Source organism: Zootoca vivipara, chromosome 17, assembly GCF_963506605.1.
Source record: "Zootoca vivipara chromosome 17, rZooViv1.1, whole genome shotgun sequence".
Classification (NCBI taxonomy): Eukaryota; Metazoa; Chordata; class Lepidosauria; order Squamata; family Lacertidae; genus Zootoca; species Zootoca vivipara.
In genome coordinates, this window is record NC_083292.1 from 25,509,252 (window position 1) to 25,524,280 (window position 15,029).

Below are 15,029 nucleotides of genomic sequence, written 5' to 3' on the forward strand. Positions count from 1 at the left end.
AGGCTGCAACCTACCAGAGTCAGGAGAAGTGAGGGAGGGATCAAAGAGCAGCTGGTACCAAGTTGGTCCTCATCCAGACCCGTTGCTAGAAATGGGGATTGCCGAGAGGGAGGGGACACTGGTGGGGGATAGCGATGGGGTCCATGTGGAGCAGGGTGGTATGGGGTCCTCATTTTTAGGCCGAGGAAGGGGGCTTTTGGCTGCGGAAAGGGGAGGCCCACACATTTTAATCTTAGCACCTATTGTTTTCTTTCTTCGTTTAAAGCACACACACAAACAGAGAGAGGCAAACATTACCTTGCTTCTCCAAAACGTGGCTAAAAACAAAAAGAAATTGCAATCTTGCAAAGTTTCTTTCCAAAGTAAGCCCCCACCCCACCCCTGGAAAATTTCATCCTGTGCGTGGTGACTCAGAAGTAAATCCTTCTGCGCTACTCCCAATAAAGAATGGAGCCCTTACACAGTTATGCATGTCCACTTGGATAGCCACTGAGGCTATCCTAGACACACTTTACTTCGACTAATTCCCACTGAACTTAATGGAACTTACTTCCAAGCAAGCATGTGCAGGATTGTGCTCTTAGCCATACATGCCATTGGCGAGGTCCTTTGGAACCCCTCTGAAAATACTGGTAACTCTTTTTTGTGTGTTTTCAGCCAGTAAGAAGAAATAAAATTTTGGTGCTATTAAATCTGTGGATGCCTCCAGATCATTCTCACCGTCAATCCCTTTTGGATAGCATAAGACCATATTTGCACCCCAAGGAATTGTGCATCTGCTTTGTATCCCTGCTGATATAGGAAAGTCTTTCCGGCTCTTTTGTATACAACAGCTTACCTGGTCGCCACAATGTGACTGGAAATTCCATGCAAGTGAATAAGCTGGTTGGCAAGAGATTTGATTGTTCCATCCCTCCTGCCAGTCCCTTTGGCTGAAGGCCAGAGGATGAGGTTGCCAGTGGCTACCAGCCACAAAGGCTATGTTCTGCCTCCACTCAACACTTACTGGGATCCACAAGTGAGGAGAGTGCTGTTGTGCTCTGAGGGCTTCCCAGAAGAGCCTAGTAGCCATTGATACCGGTAGTCTTCAGCTCCTCCGTGAATTTGCCCAATCCTTTTTCATAACCATCCAAGTTAGTGGCCATTGTTGCCTCCTGTGGGAGGCTAGAGGAGGGGAGAGGGCGAAATCTGAGGGAGTGTTGACTACTGGTTAAGGTAGATAAATCCAAAAATTCCAGGGTTTTTTAAATCTTTGCTTTAGCCTTCCCCAATTGGGTGCCTTGGTCCTCAATTCCCAACAGCCCCAGCCAGCACACCTCTCATTTTAATTGAGCTGTGAGTTAAGGGCATTTGTCTGTATTTCAGCCTCTCTTTATCCTGCATTGCTGTGCCCAGGAAGAAAAACATTGACATTGGGCTTTAATCACCATTACTCGCTTGTCCTCGCCTCCAGTATTTATTTTACTGCATTTATATCCCATCTTTTCCTCCAAGGAAATCCATGGTGTATATGCTTCTCCCCTTTGTCATTTAATCCCCACAACAATCCAGTGAGGTATGTTAGGCTGAGAGGCACCAACTGAGCTCAAGGTCACCCAGTGAGCTTCATGGCTGAGTGGTGGATTTGAACCCTGGTCTCCGGTGACCTTGTCGACACTCTCACCACTGCATCCCCATTGGCAGGTCATGTGCAGTTGCAACTCCGTCCGATGAGCATCAAATAATTTTGACAGGCTGGATTTTATTCTTATTTCCCCCCAAATTTACTTTTAACCATGTTACAGCTCATAAACCCTCATTTGTTTGTGCAGATCTGCTTCCTCTTTTATGAATCTATCGATCTGGTCTTCTTTTTCTTCTGTTCCGTTGTTTGTATTGCTGAAAAAACATTTCGTGCGAATCAATAGCGTTAAGTTTTTGAAGAAAGAATGCTGTCTAATTGCAAGTGGCAGCTTCTCCCTCCCTTTTTGAATTATAAACACCCTCACACTTCTTTTCAAGACCTCAAAAGGCATCTGTACTTGGATTGTGGGAGAGGAGGGGAGGGAAATTTAAATAAAACGGATTATTAACTGAGTAACTGCCTAAAACCCAGATCCATCAGCTAAAAATCATTTTGTTGATTGACCAACTTGGAGAAAAGTCTGCTGATGAGGGAGAGAACAGAGTCCTTTGTTAATCCCCAGAGAGAGACGTAGGATGCAAAGAATTGAGCAGAGATGCTTGAGAACTGAAGCTCTCCAGGAATCTAGCAATGCGGACAGTTTCTGATCAGATAATAAGGAATAAGTGCTGCCCCCTTCTGGAAAAGGCTGTCCATGCTGCAGAGAGAAAGAGAGAGTGTAACCCATCCTTTCATTTCTGCAGACTTTCCTGCTTTTTCTCCCAATGATCTCAGATGGCAGTGGGAATTCCGCCAAGTTTCTAGGGTATCCCTGCTTTTAGGAACTGCAGGCATCCATCAGATGCAATCAGATACGCATCAGATCCAGCATACCCACATCTGAACTCAAGCGCGCAAGATTCCTCTGGTGTGCATGCGTGTGTGCTTAAATCTATGGATTCCCCTTTGAATTAAAATCAATTGTTATGTAGTCAGAAGTATCCAATTCCCACTCACACACTCGGTGCCAATTAACCAAGGAGCAGAAATATGCTGTAGCTGCGCTAGTTGCTAGTTTTATTACGCCTCATCTGCAAAGCATAAAGCTTTTAAGTTATTTTGCTTATTCCATTTATAATTTGAATTGCAAAGCTCGCAGTTCACAGAGCTGTTTCAGAGATAACTTTTCTCTGCGATGCCCCCCTCGCATTCGGAATGACACCCCACCACCCAAATGCGTCTCCTCAAAAACCCTGGTGTCTCTCTGGCCACATTTGTAGGAATTTAATTCTGATTAGCCCAAAAATGAATAAGTAAGGCTCTCAAGGGATTATGCAGTGCTAAACCTTTTATACGGCTTTTCCCATCAATTCATCATGTCCAAAGTGAAACGCGATGGAAGCCATTTTTTTCCCCAAAACCATCTAAAACGCAACAATAAAATATTATAATGAATGCCATATGCTTTATTACAGTAAATGCAGTATGACTTCATTTATTTATATGTATGCTGTCATCTGCCTCTGTGGGACAGAGGCCAGAAGACAAGTCTCCCCTGCCTGTTGTTTGTCTCCCAAATCTAGTATATTGTGCTCGTATAGGAAGGCTCCATTTAACTTCAGTGGCTGATAGTCATTCATAGAGCTACCGGTACCTTCTGTGCAACTAGAGCAGCAGAAGAGGACAATGGAGCCCTGTTTCCAGTTAAGAATCTGTGGGTCAGGAGGTTGGTTGTAGGGAGTTGTAGCTCCTGGATGTGAGATATTCAGGAGATTTGGGGGAGGTCCACACACACACTTGAAACAGGTGAGAATGAATTCTTAGCTTGAAGAATTTTAGCATGAAATTTTCCACTCCGTTCCATCTGCTACCCTCCGCCAAGGCACAATTGTTTGAGGCTTTGCTTGATCTTTTCCAGACACACTTTTCTCGTCTGTACTGTAAATGGCATCATTTTATAAGATTTCCCCTTGCCGATTCAGTGTGTGGACAGTTATGAAGTGCCAACTCCAGCTTCTAAGAGATTTATAAGCTAGGAATGGTTAAGTTCTGTCTCTTCTAAGCTCATGACAAGGAACAATGAATAATGTGCATCTCCGTATCTTGTTTCGGCACAGTCTGTGCGAGTTAAGCATCTGAGAAGGAGGTAGTAGGCAGTCTGTTCTTGGGGTGGGTAGCACTCCTTCTGAAGCAGCTGTTGCCAACTTGGTGCCCTCCAGATGTTTTGCACCACAACCCCCATCAGCCATGGCTTCAGCCCTGGTTGTAACACATTCACACCAGCTCACATTTGATACCAGTAGGACCAATTGCTGTTTAGGGCCTGTCTCCAAGGGCTGCCGCATACAGCAAGGCTGGTGGGGGGTGGGAGGAGTGGCATCAACTCCTCTACAGCTGCTCTTTTGGAGGACAGAGCTGTCTGCCCCTCCTAAGCCAGCCTGCTGCCCGCCTGAGAGTTGGAGAGACACACAGTCCCATCGCCTATCCTATATAATAAAGTGCAAGTGTCTCTGCGTCCAGTATTCCCTGTGTCCCTGGGTTTGCACTACTGCGCATGTGCCCCACGGACACAGGGATTAAACGGGCCGAATGACACTAGTATTAAAATAAGATTTAACTTTCTGTACATCAAAATTTGAGCCGGGGGGGGGGGAGAGCAGGAGGCAGTCCATTCCACACCCCAGCAGAAAAAAAGGATGTCCCTACATAACCTTTGTGTCTCTTCTGCAGTGTTGACTTGTTTTACTTTTTTATTTTATTTATAAATTTTCTAATCTGCTTTTCAACTTTTGAAAAACATACCAGAAATTTCAGCCGGGCATAAAAACACCCTTGACTTTTGCCTGAGGTCGCCCTGATCCTTGTTACCCTTTGCCTGCATTGACATTGAGTCATATTAGGATTTCCTGGGCTTTCACTATCGGGGGTTTTTGGGGGGGGGTTGTCCCATGTTGAAAGGAACGTTTTTTGAAGGTTAATAGGAACATTCTTAGGGATCAGGTTCACGGTAGATAAGTGGCACCTGGGCACAAAGGTTTTCTCCCTCTCTCTTAACACCAGAACTCTTAGAAGCTGATTGTTGGAAGATTCAGGACAGATCAAAGAAAGGACTTCTTCATGAAGCGCATAACTGAACTATGGAACTCCTTCCATATGGCTGTAAAAGGAGACTGGACAAATTAATAGAGGAAAAAGCTGTCAGTGGCTACTAGAAGCAATGGCTGTGTTCTGCATCCGTGCTCAGAGACTGTGGATGCTTCTCAATACCAGTTGCTGGAAGCCACAGGGGGAGGGAGGGCTCTTGTTCTCGGGCCCTCGGGCATCTGGTTGGTCAGTGAGAACAGGATGCAGGACTAGATGGGCCATTGGCCTGAGGCTTTAATCATGCTCTTATGCCAGCGTGGTGCAGTGGTTAAGAGCGATAGACTCGTAATCTGGGGAACCTTGGGCTAGACACACTTCTCTGAAGTCTCTCAGCCCCACTCACCTCACAGAGTGTTTGTTGTGGGAGAGGAAGGGAAAGGAGAATGTTAGCCGCTTTGAAACTCCTTTGGGCAGTGATAAAGCGGGATATCAAATCCAAACTCTTCTTTCATCTTTTTGTTGCAGCTCCCACTAGACTGAGATAGCCCATCCACAGGTTTTTTTTATGCCATAATCACATCCAAGTTTGACAAGTGTCATGTGTTGTACATGGGGCTGCAGGAGAGCGGGTGGCGCTGTGGTCTGAAACACTGAACCTCCTGGGCTTGCCAATCAGAAGGTTGGCGGTTCAAATCCGTGCAACGGGGTGAGCTCCCATTGCTCTGTCCCCGCAGTTCGAAAGCACACCAGTGCAAGTAGATAATTAGGTACCGCTGCAGCCGGAAGGTAAATGGCATTTCCGTGCACTCTGGCACTCGTCACAGTGTCCCGTTGCGCCAGAAGCAGTTCAGTCATGTTGGTCACATGACCTGGAAAGCTATCTGTGGACAAACGCCGGCTCCCTCGGCCTGAAAAGCGAGACAAGCACCACAACCCCATAGTCGTGTGTTGTTGTTTTTTTACCACATGGGGCTGCCCTGGAAGGCTTCTGAGAAACTTCAACTGTGGGCAAAAGATCACTGCAAGGTTGTGCAAGCCTCAGAGGACACTCCTCGCCAGAGTTGAAACAGCTGTACTGACACATCATTGGTTTGCAAGCTGATTTTAAACTGATGGCTTTCAGGCCATTGTTTGCATGGGACCCCAATCTCTGAAGGACTGGTGAGCTTTCTGGGGCATTGCAGGCTGCATCAGGTCCCTTCATAGGGGAGGCAGAAGAGATGGAGGGTTCAGTGTTGTGCCTTCTGCAGAGACACCTTCACTGCTAAACTTGAAGTGCCAGGGCATTCAACTTCCTTTTAAAAAAAAAATCCGCCAAAGATTATTTTATCTGCCAATAACTTTTGCCTGCATTGTTTTATTGTTCCATCTGGCATTACATTTCTGACATCACTGGCGTTGCTGCTGTTATTTCTGACCTGCTATTACACGAATGAAACGTGCCATGAGTCTGACTTGCAGTGAATCTGACCAGACAGAGGTTGGCAAAGATGCCTCCTAATTCTTCTACCGCCATCGCATCGCCAAATTGCCATCCAGCAGAGCTTTTCTGGGTGATAATTGGGCTAGTACCTGAGGGACCCAGGTGGCACTGTGGGTTAAACCACAGAGTCTAGGGCTTGCTGATCAGTTGGTCACCAGTTCGAATCCCTGCAATGGGGTGAGCTCCCATTGCTCGGTCACAGCTCCTGCCCACCTAGCAGTTCGAAAGCACATCAAAGTGCAAATAGATAAATAGGGACCGCTCCGGCGGGAAGGTAAACGGCGTTTCTGTGTGCTGCTCTGGTTCGCCAGAAGCAGCTTTGTCATGCTGGCCACATGACCTGGAAGCTGTCTGCGGACAAACGCCATCTCCTTCGGCCTATAGAGCGAGATGAGCGCTGCAACCCCAGAGTCGGACATGACTGGACCTGATGGTCAGGGGCCCCTTTACCTTTACCTTTTACAACAAGATCCTAGAACAGTTACATTAGGACACACACACACCCTTGGGAGACCCACGATAATAAATTTGCAAGGCTGTTTATTTAGTTAGTTACACTTATCTGTTGGTGTCATATTGTAATTTTGTGTTGTGTAAATCACTTTATTCACACCTTTGCACACTTGAAAGTTGGCTAAGAAATATTTTAAATAATAATGGGAGGAGGAGGCCAAAGCTGGTCTCTCAGCTGATCCAATGGTGTGACCCTGCTTCCCTTCCTCCCTCTGCTACAGCCCATTGGAATGACCAGCGGTTGTCAGGTGACAGCTGAAGGGGGAGGAGCCTGATGGAAGTGGGGTTTTTTTCAGCTGGGCCGATGGACTGGCCCTGCTTCCTTCCCTCGGCTTTAGCCTGACACAATGGCTGCTGCCAGGTGACAGCTGGCAGAAGAACAGCAGTTGTTGCACAGATCTGGAAAGCTTAATCCTGACTGATAGTAGTGTCTAACACCCCCCCCCCCAAAAAAAAAAACCCACACCCTGATGCGTGCCTCTTGGACCTACCTCTTGTCTCCCCTTTTCCTTTCAGACCAACATCCCTTTCCTGCAGAATGTGCTTGGCAATGACCAGTTTCTCCGTGGCACCGTGGACACCCAGTTCATCGATGAGAACCCCGACCTTTTCAATTTGCGACCTGGCCAGAATCGAGCCCAGAAACTGCTCCACTACCTGGGTATGTGGGGGTGGAAGAAGGAGGCAAATGTGCATCAATGGGGAAGACCTCATCATGTGGGACCTCAATTCCAATTTTTAGCCAGGAGGAGAGCAAAATCAGGTTGGAATAGTCTGAATCACCTCATGGTTAATTCTTGGAAAGGGAGATGGACACTCGCACTAACAGGAAAGCATCACCTCCGACCTGGAAGCACTTCTGTGGCATGTGTGAGGAGGCTGTGATGAGGGGAGGGCTCTCTGTGGGTGCTTAGAGGCACGCTGTCCTCCCTTGCTTCACACATTCCAAGGGTTTCGGGATAGTTTCTGGAGCTGAACCAGCCTTTACCTTGTCCTGTGCCTTAAAGATAAAATAACCAAGCATATAGAAGAACAAGCTATACTGAAGCAGAGCCAGCATGGCTTCTGCAGGATGTCGCTGTGGGCCGTTTCTGCCAGTCCCCGTCTTTAAAAGTCTAACGCAGCTTTTTCTTCCCAGGCCATGTCATGGTGAACGGACCCATCACACCCATCCCAGTGAACGCCAGGCCTTCGCCTATTGACCCAGTTACTCCTTCCGTTCCTCTGGGTGAGTTTGGGGATCTGACGAGAAGAGGCAGGCAGGCAGTGTGCCACCCCTAACGTAAGAGGCCAGACCTTTGGAACACTTTCTTCTCATCAATTTCCAGACGTACAAGGAAATTTTTTCAGCCTCTGACCTCTTCCCCTATTGGGGAGCATGCAGCACCTGAGAATCGTGTTCGTTTTGCCCTGTGTGTATTTCAGATGCCAGACCCAGTCCTGCTTTCCATACAGGTGAAATAGCCCCATAGGCAACAATCTTCACCGGCTTCATTCTCCCCATGTGGAAAATCAAATTGCACAGTAATTTCTGTATCGTAGTCCTGGGACCCTCTTTCTCCTCTGTCCCACCCCACTCCCACCCCCACAATTTTCCAGCTATACGCTCTTCCTATTTAAAAGAGGGCATCTCAGAGAACCCTGCAGGCAGAGACAAATTGAAATTTGACGTTTGGTTGGTACCAATCTAGGTGAGCGCAGTGTAGGAGGAAGAGAGAGGCAGCTAGCCTAGATTGGAAAGCTTGCAATTTAGTCCTCACACAGAGCTCCACAAACCTTCGGACGTGTCCAGATGCAGCCGCTTTGTTTGAGAGCATAAAAAGAGACTGTGGGATCAGGGCATCCTGTTCTCACAGTGACCAGCCAGATGACTATAGAGATCCCAAAAGCAGATCTCGAGCACAGGAGCCCTCTCCCCTCCTGCGGTTTCCAGCAATGGATATGTTTCCTCTAAAGGAAAAAACAAGCCAATCAGAATGGGAAGCCCCTGGTGGCTGCTTTAAAGTTAACCCATATAAACATCCAATGGGGAAACTCCTGCCCAGCATTGTCACTTCCAATCCATAATGGAGTTAGGTTCTAAAAGGGTACACTGGGAAGGCAGGAGCCCAAGACCTCCCTCCCTTGGGAAGAGGCCAGCCAGCCATTATTCGGATCCTTTATGAGGCACAGAGGTAGAAGAAAAGAGAAATGTGGTAGTTCATTCAGTTAGTAAAGCCAGAGATGAACTAGACAGAAGGTCAACAGAAGTCAGAGGACATAAGAACTTGAAAAGAGCCTGTTGGATCAGACCAATGGCTCATCCAGTCCAGCATCCTGTTCTCACATGGGCACATTATGGGAAGCCTGCAAGCCAGGGCCTCAGCGATCTCACCTCTGGTGGCTTCCGGCAGATGGTAGCCATTGATAGCCCCCTCCTCCATGAATTAGTCCAACCCTCTTTTTAAGCCATCCAACTTGGTGGCCATCACTGCCTCCTGTGGGAGAGAGTTCCATAGTTAACAATGTGCTGCTTGGAGAAGTCATTTTTTAAAAAATCTGCCATGAATCTTCCAGCATTGGATGTCCATGAGTTTGAGAGAGAGAGAGAGAAATTTCTCTACCCCCTTTCTTCATGCCATGCCTAATTAGTAAACTTCTATCTCATTATCTCTTACTTGCCTTTAAGCTAAAAAGTATCAAACACTACAGCCTTTCCTCATAGACAAGATCATTTTGATTGCTCTTTTCTGAAGCTTTCCCAACCTTTTCTGTGTTCAAATATCTCACGATTAAAAAAAAAGTTTAAAAGCCGCTGCCATGGGGCAGGATACTGGCTTTGGGCCAGGGTGCTGTGGGAGAAAGCCTGTTTCACCCCTCTGACATTACCTCCCCAGGGCTGCTCTTAGTGATCCTGGAGAGATGGGGAGACAAAAATACTTGCATCATCTCTCATTCATTCAGTAAGGCTGTTGGCCACTTGGAGAGTATTGAGGGTGATCTGGATCAGGAAATGGCCCAATTTGGCCGCGGTGGGGTGGAGTGGTTCTAACCCAGAATAAAAAGGCATAATGGCTATGCTCTGCCTCCATAGTTGGAGGGTGTAAATGACTCTGAATGGCAGTTGCTGGAAAATGCAGAAGAGGGAGGCGCTCGAGTCCTCCTTGCCGGTTTCCCACAGGCTTCTGGTTTGCCATTGTGAGAACAGGATGCTGGACTAGGTGGGCCCTTGGCCTGATCCAGCGGGCTCCAGAGAATCCTCCACAGTGGAATTCATTCCTTCCTGGAACGAAAAGTGCTGGGTTCTTCCCAGGACCAAATGTTCCAGCCTGCATGCATCTCACAGCAAGAACTGGGGTTGCCGCGAGTGGAGAGAAATTCTCTGTCCATTTTGTTCACTTCACTTCACTCTGCTCTTTTTGGCTGAGGTGGGAGACAGATCGCTGCTCTGACTGATGGCATCCCTGATGGTAGGATTCCTGGGAGGGAGTTGGCACCCATGACTGGGCTTTTTTTGAGGTGGGTGGAACTGGGGGATACACCACCCTCCTGACAAATCTGGGCCAGATGCCTCTGGATCACAGCCCCCTTTCCACCGCATAGCCAAGGGCTTTAGTGGAACTTTTGCCAAGGCATCAGAACGGATCCAAAGGGTAAGGCATTGGGTGGCTGTTGGGGGCCATCTGGAAAATGCGTCATGAACGGGGGCCGGGGGAGATGCAGAGGCGGCATGTGCCACATGAGATGATGCATAATTTAAGGCTCTTCTATCTCTTGGAGTTGCACCAGGGCCCATGAGCTGGATGCATTTCAGAGAAGGCTGCGCAAGGCTTTCCCTTCCCAAGGCCTTGCGATATGGAGTCTTGGTGGCCTGCAGTACAGGCAACTCCCCATTTATGTGCGTTCAAGGCACACACGAGCGCAGCTGCGTGTGTCACCATGAACTCGGAAGTGGTACGAAGCGGAGCAAAAATGGCCCTAAAAAGCGCAGGAACGGCAAAAATGGCATTGTAAACAGTGCCTAGCGATCCCGCGAGCCTTTGCAAGTGCAATCCCAGGAGCCCTTGTGCCAGCCTGGCATAAGAAAAAAAAGAAATGCCTTGTACTGAATCAGACCATTGGTCCATCTAGCTTTGTATTGTGTACACAGGTTTAAATCTGAAGGCAGCCCTGTTTAGGGAGGCTTTTAATGTTTAATCAATTATCTTATTTTTCTGTTGGAAGCCGCCCAGAGTGGCTGGGGAAACCCAGCCAGATGGGCGGGGTATACATTATTATTATTATTATTATTATTATTATTATTATTATTATTAATATCAGGATTGGGAACATGCTGAAGCCAGAATAAGTGGTCACAGCTCCTTCATGGAGGTTTCTTAATCCATCAGCCAGCGCTTCTCTGATGGTTTGAACTTGCCCCTCACCACAGAGGGACAAATCTATCAATTTTGGTACCTCCCACTTTCAAATTTTCCTGCTCAGTTTTCCACATCTTTGCATCAGTTTGCAGCAACCATGTAGCGTAGTGGTTAGATTGTCAGACAAGGACCAGGGAGAGACCAGGGTTCAAATTCCCCCTTGGCTGTGAAGCTCACTGGGTAAGGTTGGGCCAGTCACCTGCCTGCCTGACAGAGTTGTTGTGAGGATTAAATGAGGACAGGTAAAATCACTACCTTGAGCTCCTAGGAGAAAAGGGTGGGCTATAAATTATGATGATGATGATCATTATCATTATCATTATTATTAACGTAAGAGCCTTTCCATGAGTCCTAGAAAAAGTTTTCTCTATCCACTTTCTCCATGCCAGGCGTCGTTTTATAAGCTTCAATCATGTTGCCTCTTACTCGCCTGCTCTTTCAACTAAAAATTATCATCACCACCACATGAAAATGTGTCAGCATTTTCCTGTGCATTTCCCCTAACACCCACATCTTTGCGAGCAATTTCCCCTAATATAATGCATTTTTATGATACTTTCACTAATACTTGCATTTTACGTGCACGCTTTCCCAGCATTGGGAGCATTAAAAGAGGAACGAAGGGAGGACGCCCCTCACCTCTCCTTTAAAGCCCCACGCAGGGGAGGACCACCAGAACACAGCAGCAAGAGCTCTCTTTGGAATTCCTTCTGGCCAAATCAGGTTGGGATGGTGGGCTGGAGGGTCCTAGGAGGGACTGTGCCAGTGAGCGACCAAACCACCGACCGCTGGATCTCACCCCTCCTTGGAACTCCATGCCCTTCCACCCCGCAAGCTCCACATCGTCCAGTTAGCGTTTGAGACGAACAAAGCCCCATGCCCAGCGGTCCACAAGTGGTGACAATCAGCTGGTCGTTGGGTCTTGGGAAGGCCTTCTCAAGACCCAGCAAGCAGCAAACCGTTGGTGCTTTGCAGGCTGTCCTTCTCCCCACCTGGATCGGTTTCAAGCGATGCAGGCAAAAAACAATCAGCTGGCATCATGTGACGTGAATGGCAAGTGGGAAGCCCCGCCCACCTGTCAAACCTGGCCTGCGGTGAGAGAGATAACAGTCGGGCGCCCACTGCCCAGATCTGGTTCACCCAGATCCAGTTCACCACCCCTCAACTAAGTCATACTCAGAGCAGACACACTGAATTCAAGTCCATTGATTTCAACAGGTCCCCGCGGAGTATGACTGACATTGGATATCGCTCAGTGTCCTTTTTCTATTTTACAACAAAATGGTGCTTATCATTCCCAGACAAAGGTGTTTTTAAGTGTTGGGACAGCAGAAGCAAATCCCGATCCACTCCTGTAATCGCCACAGTGCTATGATTTCAGTGAATTTTGGAATGCAAAACCGCACATGCTCAGAATTGACAAAACTTTGGGTGTCTTATGTGTGTGTGTTTGTTTGTGTGTTTTGTCCAATTATTAGAGATGTAACAGCACTTGTAAAACATGGTGGTGGTGGAAGAGAGAAGGCAAATATTAATTGTGTTCTCCACAGCTGAAGTAATAGATGTGGCTGTCTTTTTTTTAAAAAAGTGGGGTTTTTTTGGGGGGGGGAGGATACATAAGATTATGGAGCTGAGGGTCTAAAATTACCAAGCAGCTTCTGTGAACTGGAATAGTACCTGGTGATGTGCTGTTCCATCCCACGCCCAGAGAAAAGCCTGCATTCTAAATGAATTATGAAGATGAAGCTAATTTGCATCAATGTGCATAATTCTGTTTAACCGTGGAGTGAGGAGCGCCTGGCACCCTCTGCTTGAGTGGTTGGACCCTGTTTATTATCTGCAGGTAGAAAATGCTAATCCTTCACATTATATAGCAATTTCAGAGTATTCAGGGCACTTTGCATACCTTAACACAGTCGTCCTGAAAGCAACTAGGTCAGTGTATTGTAGATGAGGGTTCTAAGCCAGGGAGAGCCTAATGACACCTAGGGTGCTTCTGTTTGGGTGTTTATTGTGGCATGGGTGATACTCAGGCACGGGACCCTTTTTGCACCTCGGCCATTGTTGACATCCAAAGGCCAGACTGTTTTCACATTCCAAGGAAAATCTGATTACAGTGGTACCTCGGTTTACGAACTTAATCTGTTCCTGAAGTCCGTTCTTAAACCAAATCTGTTCTTAAACCGAGGAGCGCTTTCCCTAATGAGGCCTCCCACCGCCGGTGCCCTTCCACCGTTCAACTTCCATTCGTAGACCGAGGTAAAGTTTGCAAACTGGAACACTACTTCCGGTTTTGCGGAGTTCGTAAACCAAATAGTTCGTAAACAGAGCTGTTTGTAAACCGAGGTACCACTGTATTTTTTAAAACAACAACAACAACAACAACAACACATACACTATTGCCCATGACCCATTTACAATCCTAGAATCATAGAACTGCAGATTTGGAAGGGACCCTGAGGATCATCTATTCCAGGCATCCCCAAACTTCGGCCCTCCAGATGTTTTGGACTACAATTCCCATCTTCCCCGACCACTGGTCTTGTTAGCTAGGGATCATGGGAGTTGTAGGCCAAAACATCTGGAGGGCCGCAGTTTGGGGATGCCTGATCTATTCCAACCCCCTGCAATACTACTGGATTGTAGCATTAAACCCCCTGATTGGAAACACTCCTGGCGAGTTCAAGGCAGAGGTGAGACAACCTGACCAGGGCGGAGCAGCGTGAAATATAGCAACTGGGGAATTTCTCCTTCACCCACTTTACAGTGTCAAAGGTGTATTCGCAAATACAGTCGTGCCTCGGAAGTCAAAGAGAATCCGTCCCGGAAGTCCTTTCGACTTCCAAAATATTCAGAAACCAAGGCACGGCTTCCGATCGGCTGCAGGAAGCTCCTGCAGCCAAATGAAAGCCGTGTTGGACGTTTGGGTTCCAAAGAACGTTCGCAAACTGGAACAATCACTTCTGGGTTTGCGGCATTCAGGAGCCAAAACATTCGACTTGCAAGGCATCCGGAAGCCAAGGTGTCATACCCGTAACTATTCCTCCTGTGTTTTAAGGGGTGTGTTATCTTGTCTCCAAGTGGTAAGAGACTCCAGGGGTGCCAGCCCTGCCCACAGTTCAATTTCTTTAGAATGAGGCTTTCACCTGACCTACTGTATAGAATAACCTCTGCGGCCCCCGTTGCTTTTGCCTCTGGCTCTGCAAGTGGCCCTCAGAAGGCTGTGCAAAAGATCAAGCCGCCATCAGGCTGAAAGAGTTTCCCTCCTGTGGATTGTGGCTTCACTCAGTTCATTACATTTAACTGAGCAGCTCTCAAGCGCTGGCATCGACCGAGTGGTTATTTCATTCACGGCCAGCAGAGGGAGCTGTCGCCATCAATGCAGGGGAGCTTGTAGGGCAAAGGTGGGGAGTGGGGGTGGTTTGGGCCACTTCCTGGGTGTTGCGTGTCTTTGCCTGCTCATCCCTCTAATTTATTCCATGCTTAAAGGTCCACCTCCATAGCACCATTTTACAAATCTGTGGCCCACCTGTGTTTAGAATATGGTACTCTGTCCAATTCTGGTCACCTCACCTCAAAAAAAGTTGTTGTAGAGTTGGGAAAGGATCAGAAAAGAGCAAGCAGAATGATTCAAGGGAGTGGAACAACTCCCCTATCACAGAATCGTAGAGTTGGAAGGGACCACAAGGATTATCTATTGCTGGAAACCACAGGAGAAAGCTCTTGTCCTGCTCGCGGGTCAGCCACTGTGAGAACAGGATGCTGGACTAGATGGGTCATGGGCCTCATCCAGCAAGGCTTTGCTGATGTTCTTAGATCTATGCCCAGGACTGGAGGAGAGGCTGCTTTTTCTCCTCCACCTGACTTAATCCACGCAACGCAGGCTGGGTTCCCCTTTTGCTGAAATGCAACACAAACAACCCCCTGTGAAAATCTGTGGGTGGGAGAG

General features: G+C 47.6%; 1 protein-coding gene across 7 annotated transcripts in view; it reads left to right on the plus strand.

The window, feature by feature from the left end:
* PC (pyruvate carboxylase) overlaps positions 1–15,029 on the plus strand; it is a 275,210-nt gene that overhangs the window by 242,847 nt on the left and 17,334 nt on the right. For all 7 annotated transcript variants that reach the window (XM_060269527.1, XM_060269532.1, XM_060269530.1 and 4 more), the window contains 2 exons: positions 7,200–7,344; positions 7,822–7,911. In XM_060269527.1, coding sequence (XP_060125510.1) covers positions 7,200–7,344; positions 7,822–7,911 — 235 coding nt within the window. The remainder of the gene's footprint in view (positions 1–7,199; positions 7,345–7,821; positions 7,912–15,029) is intronic.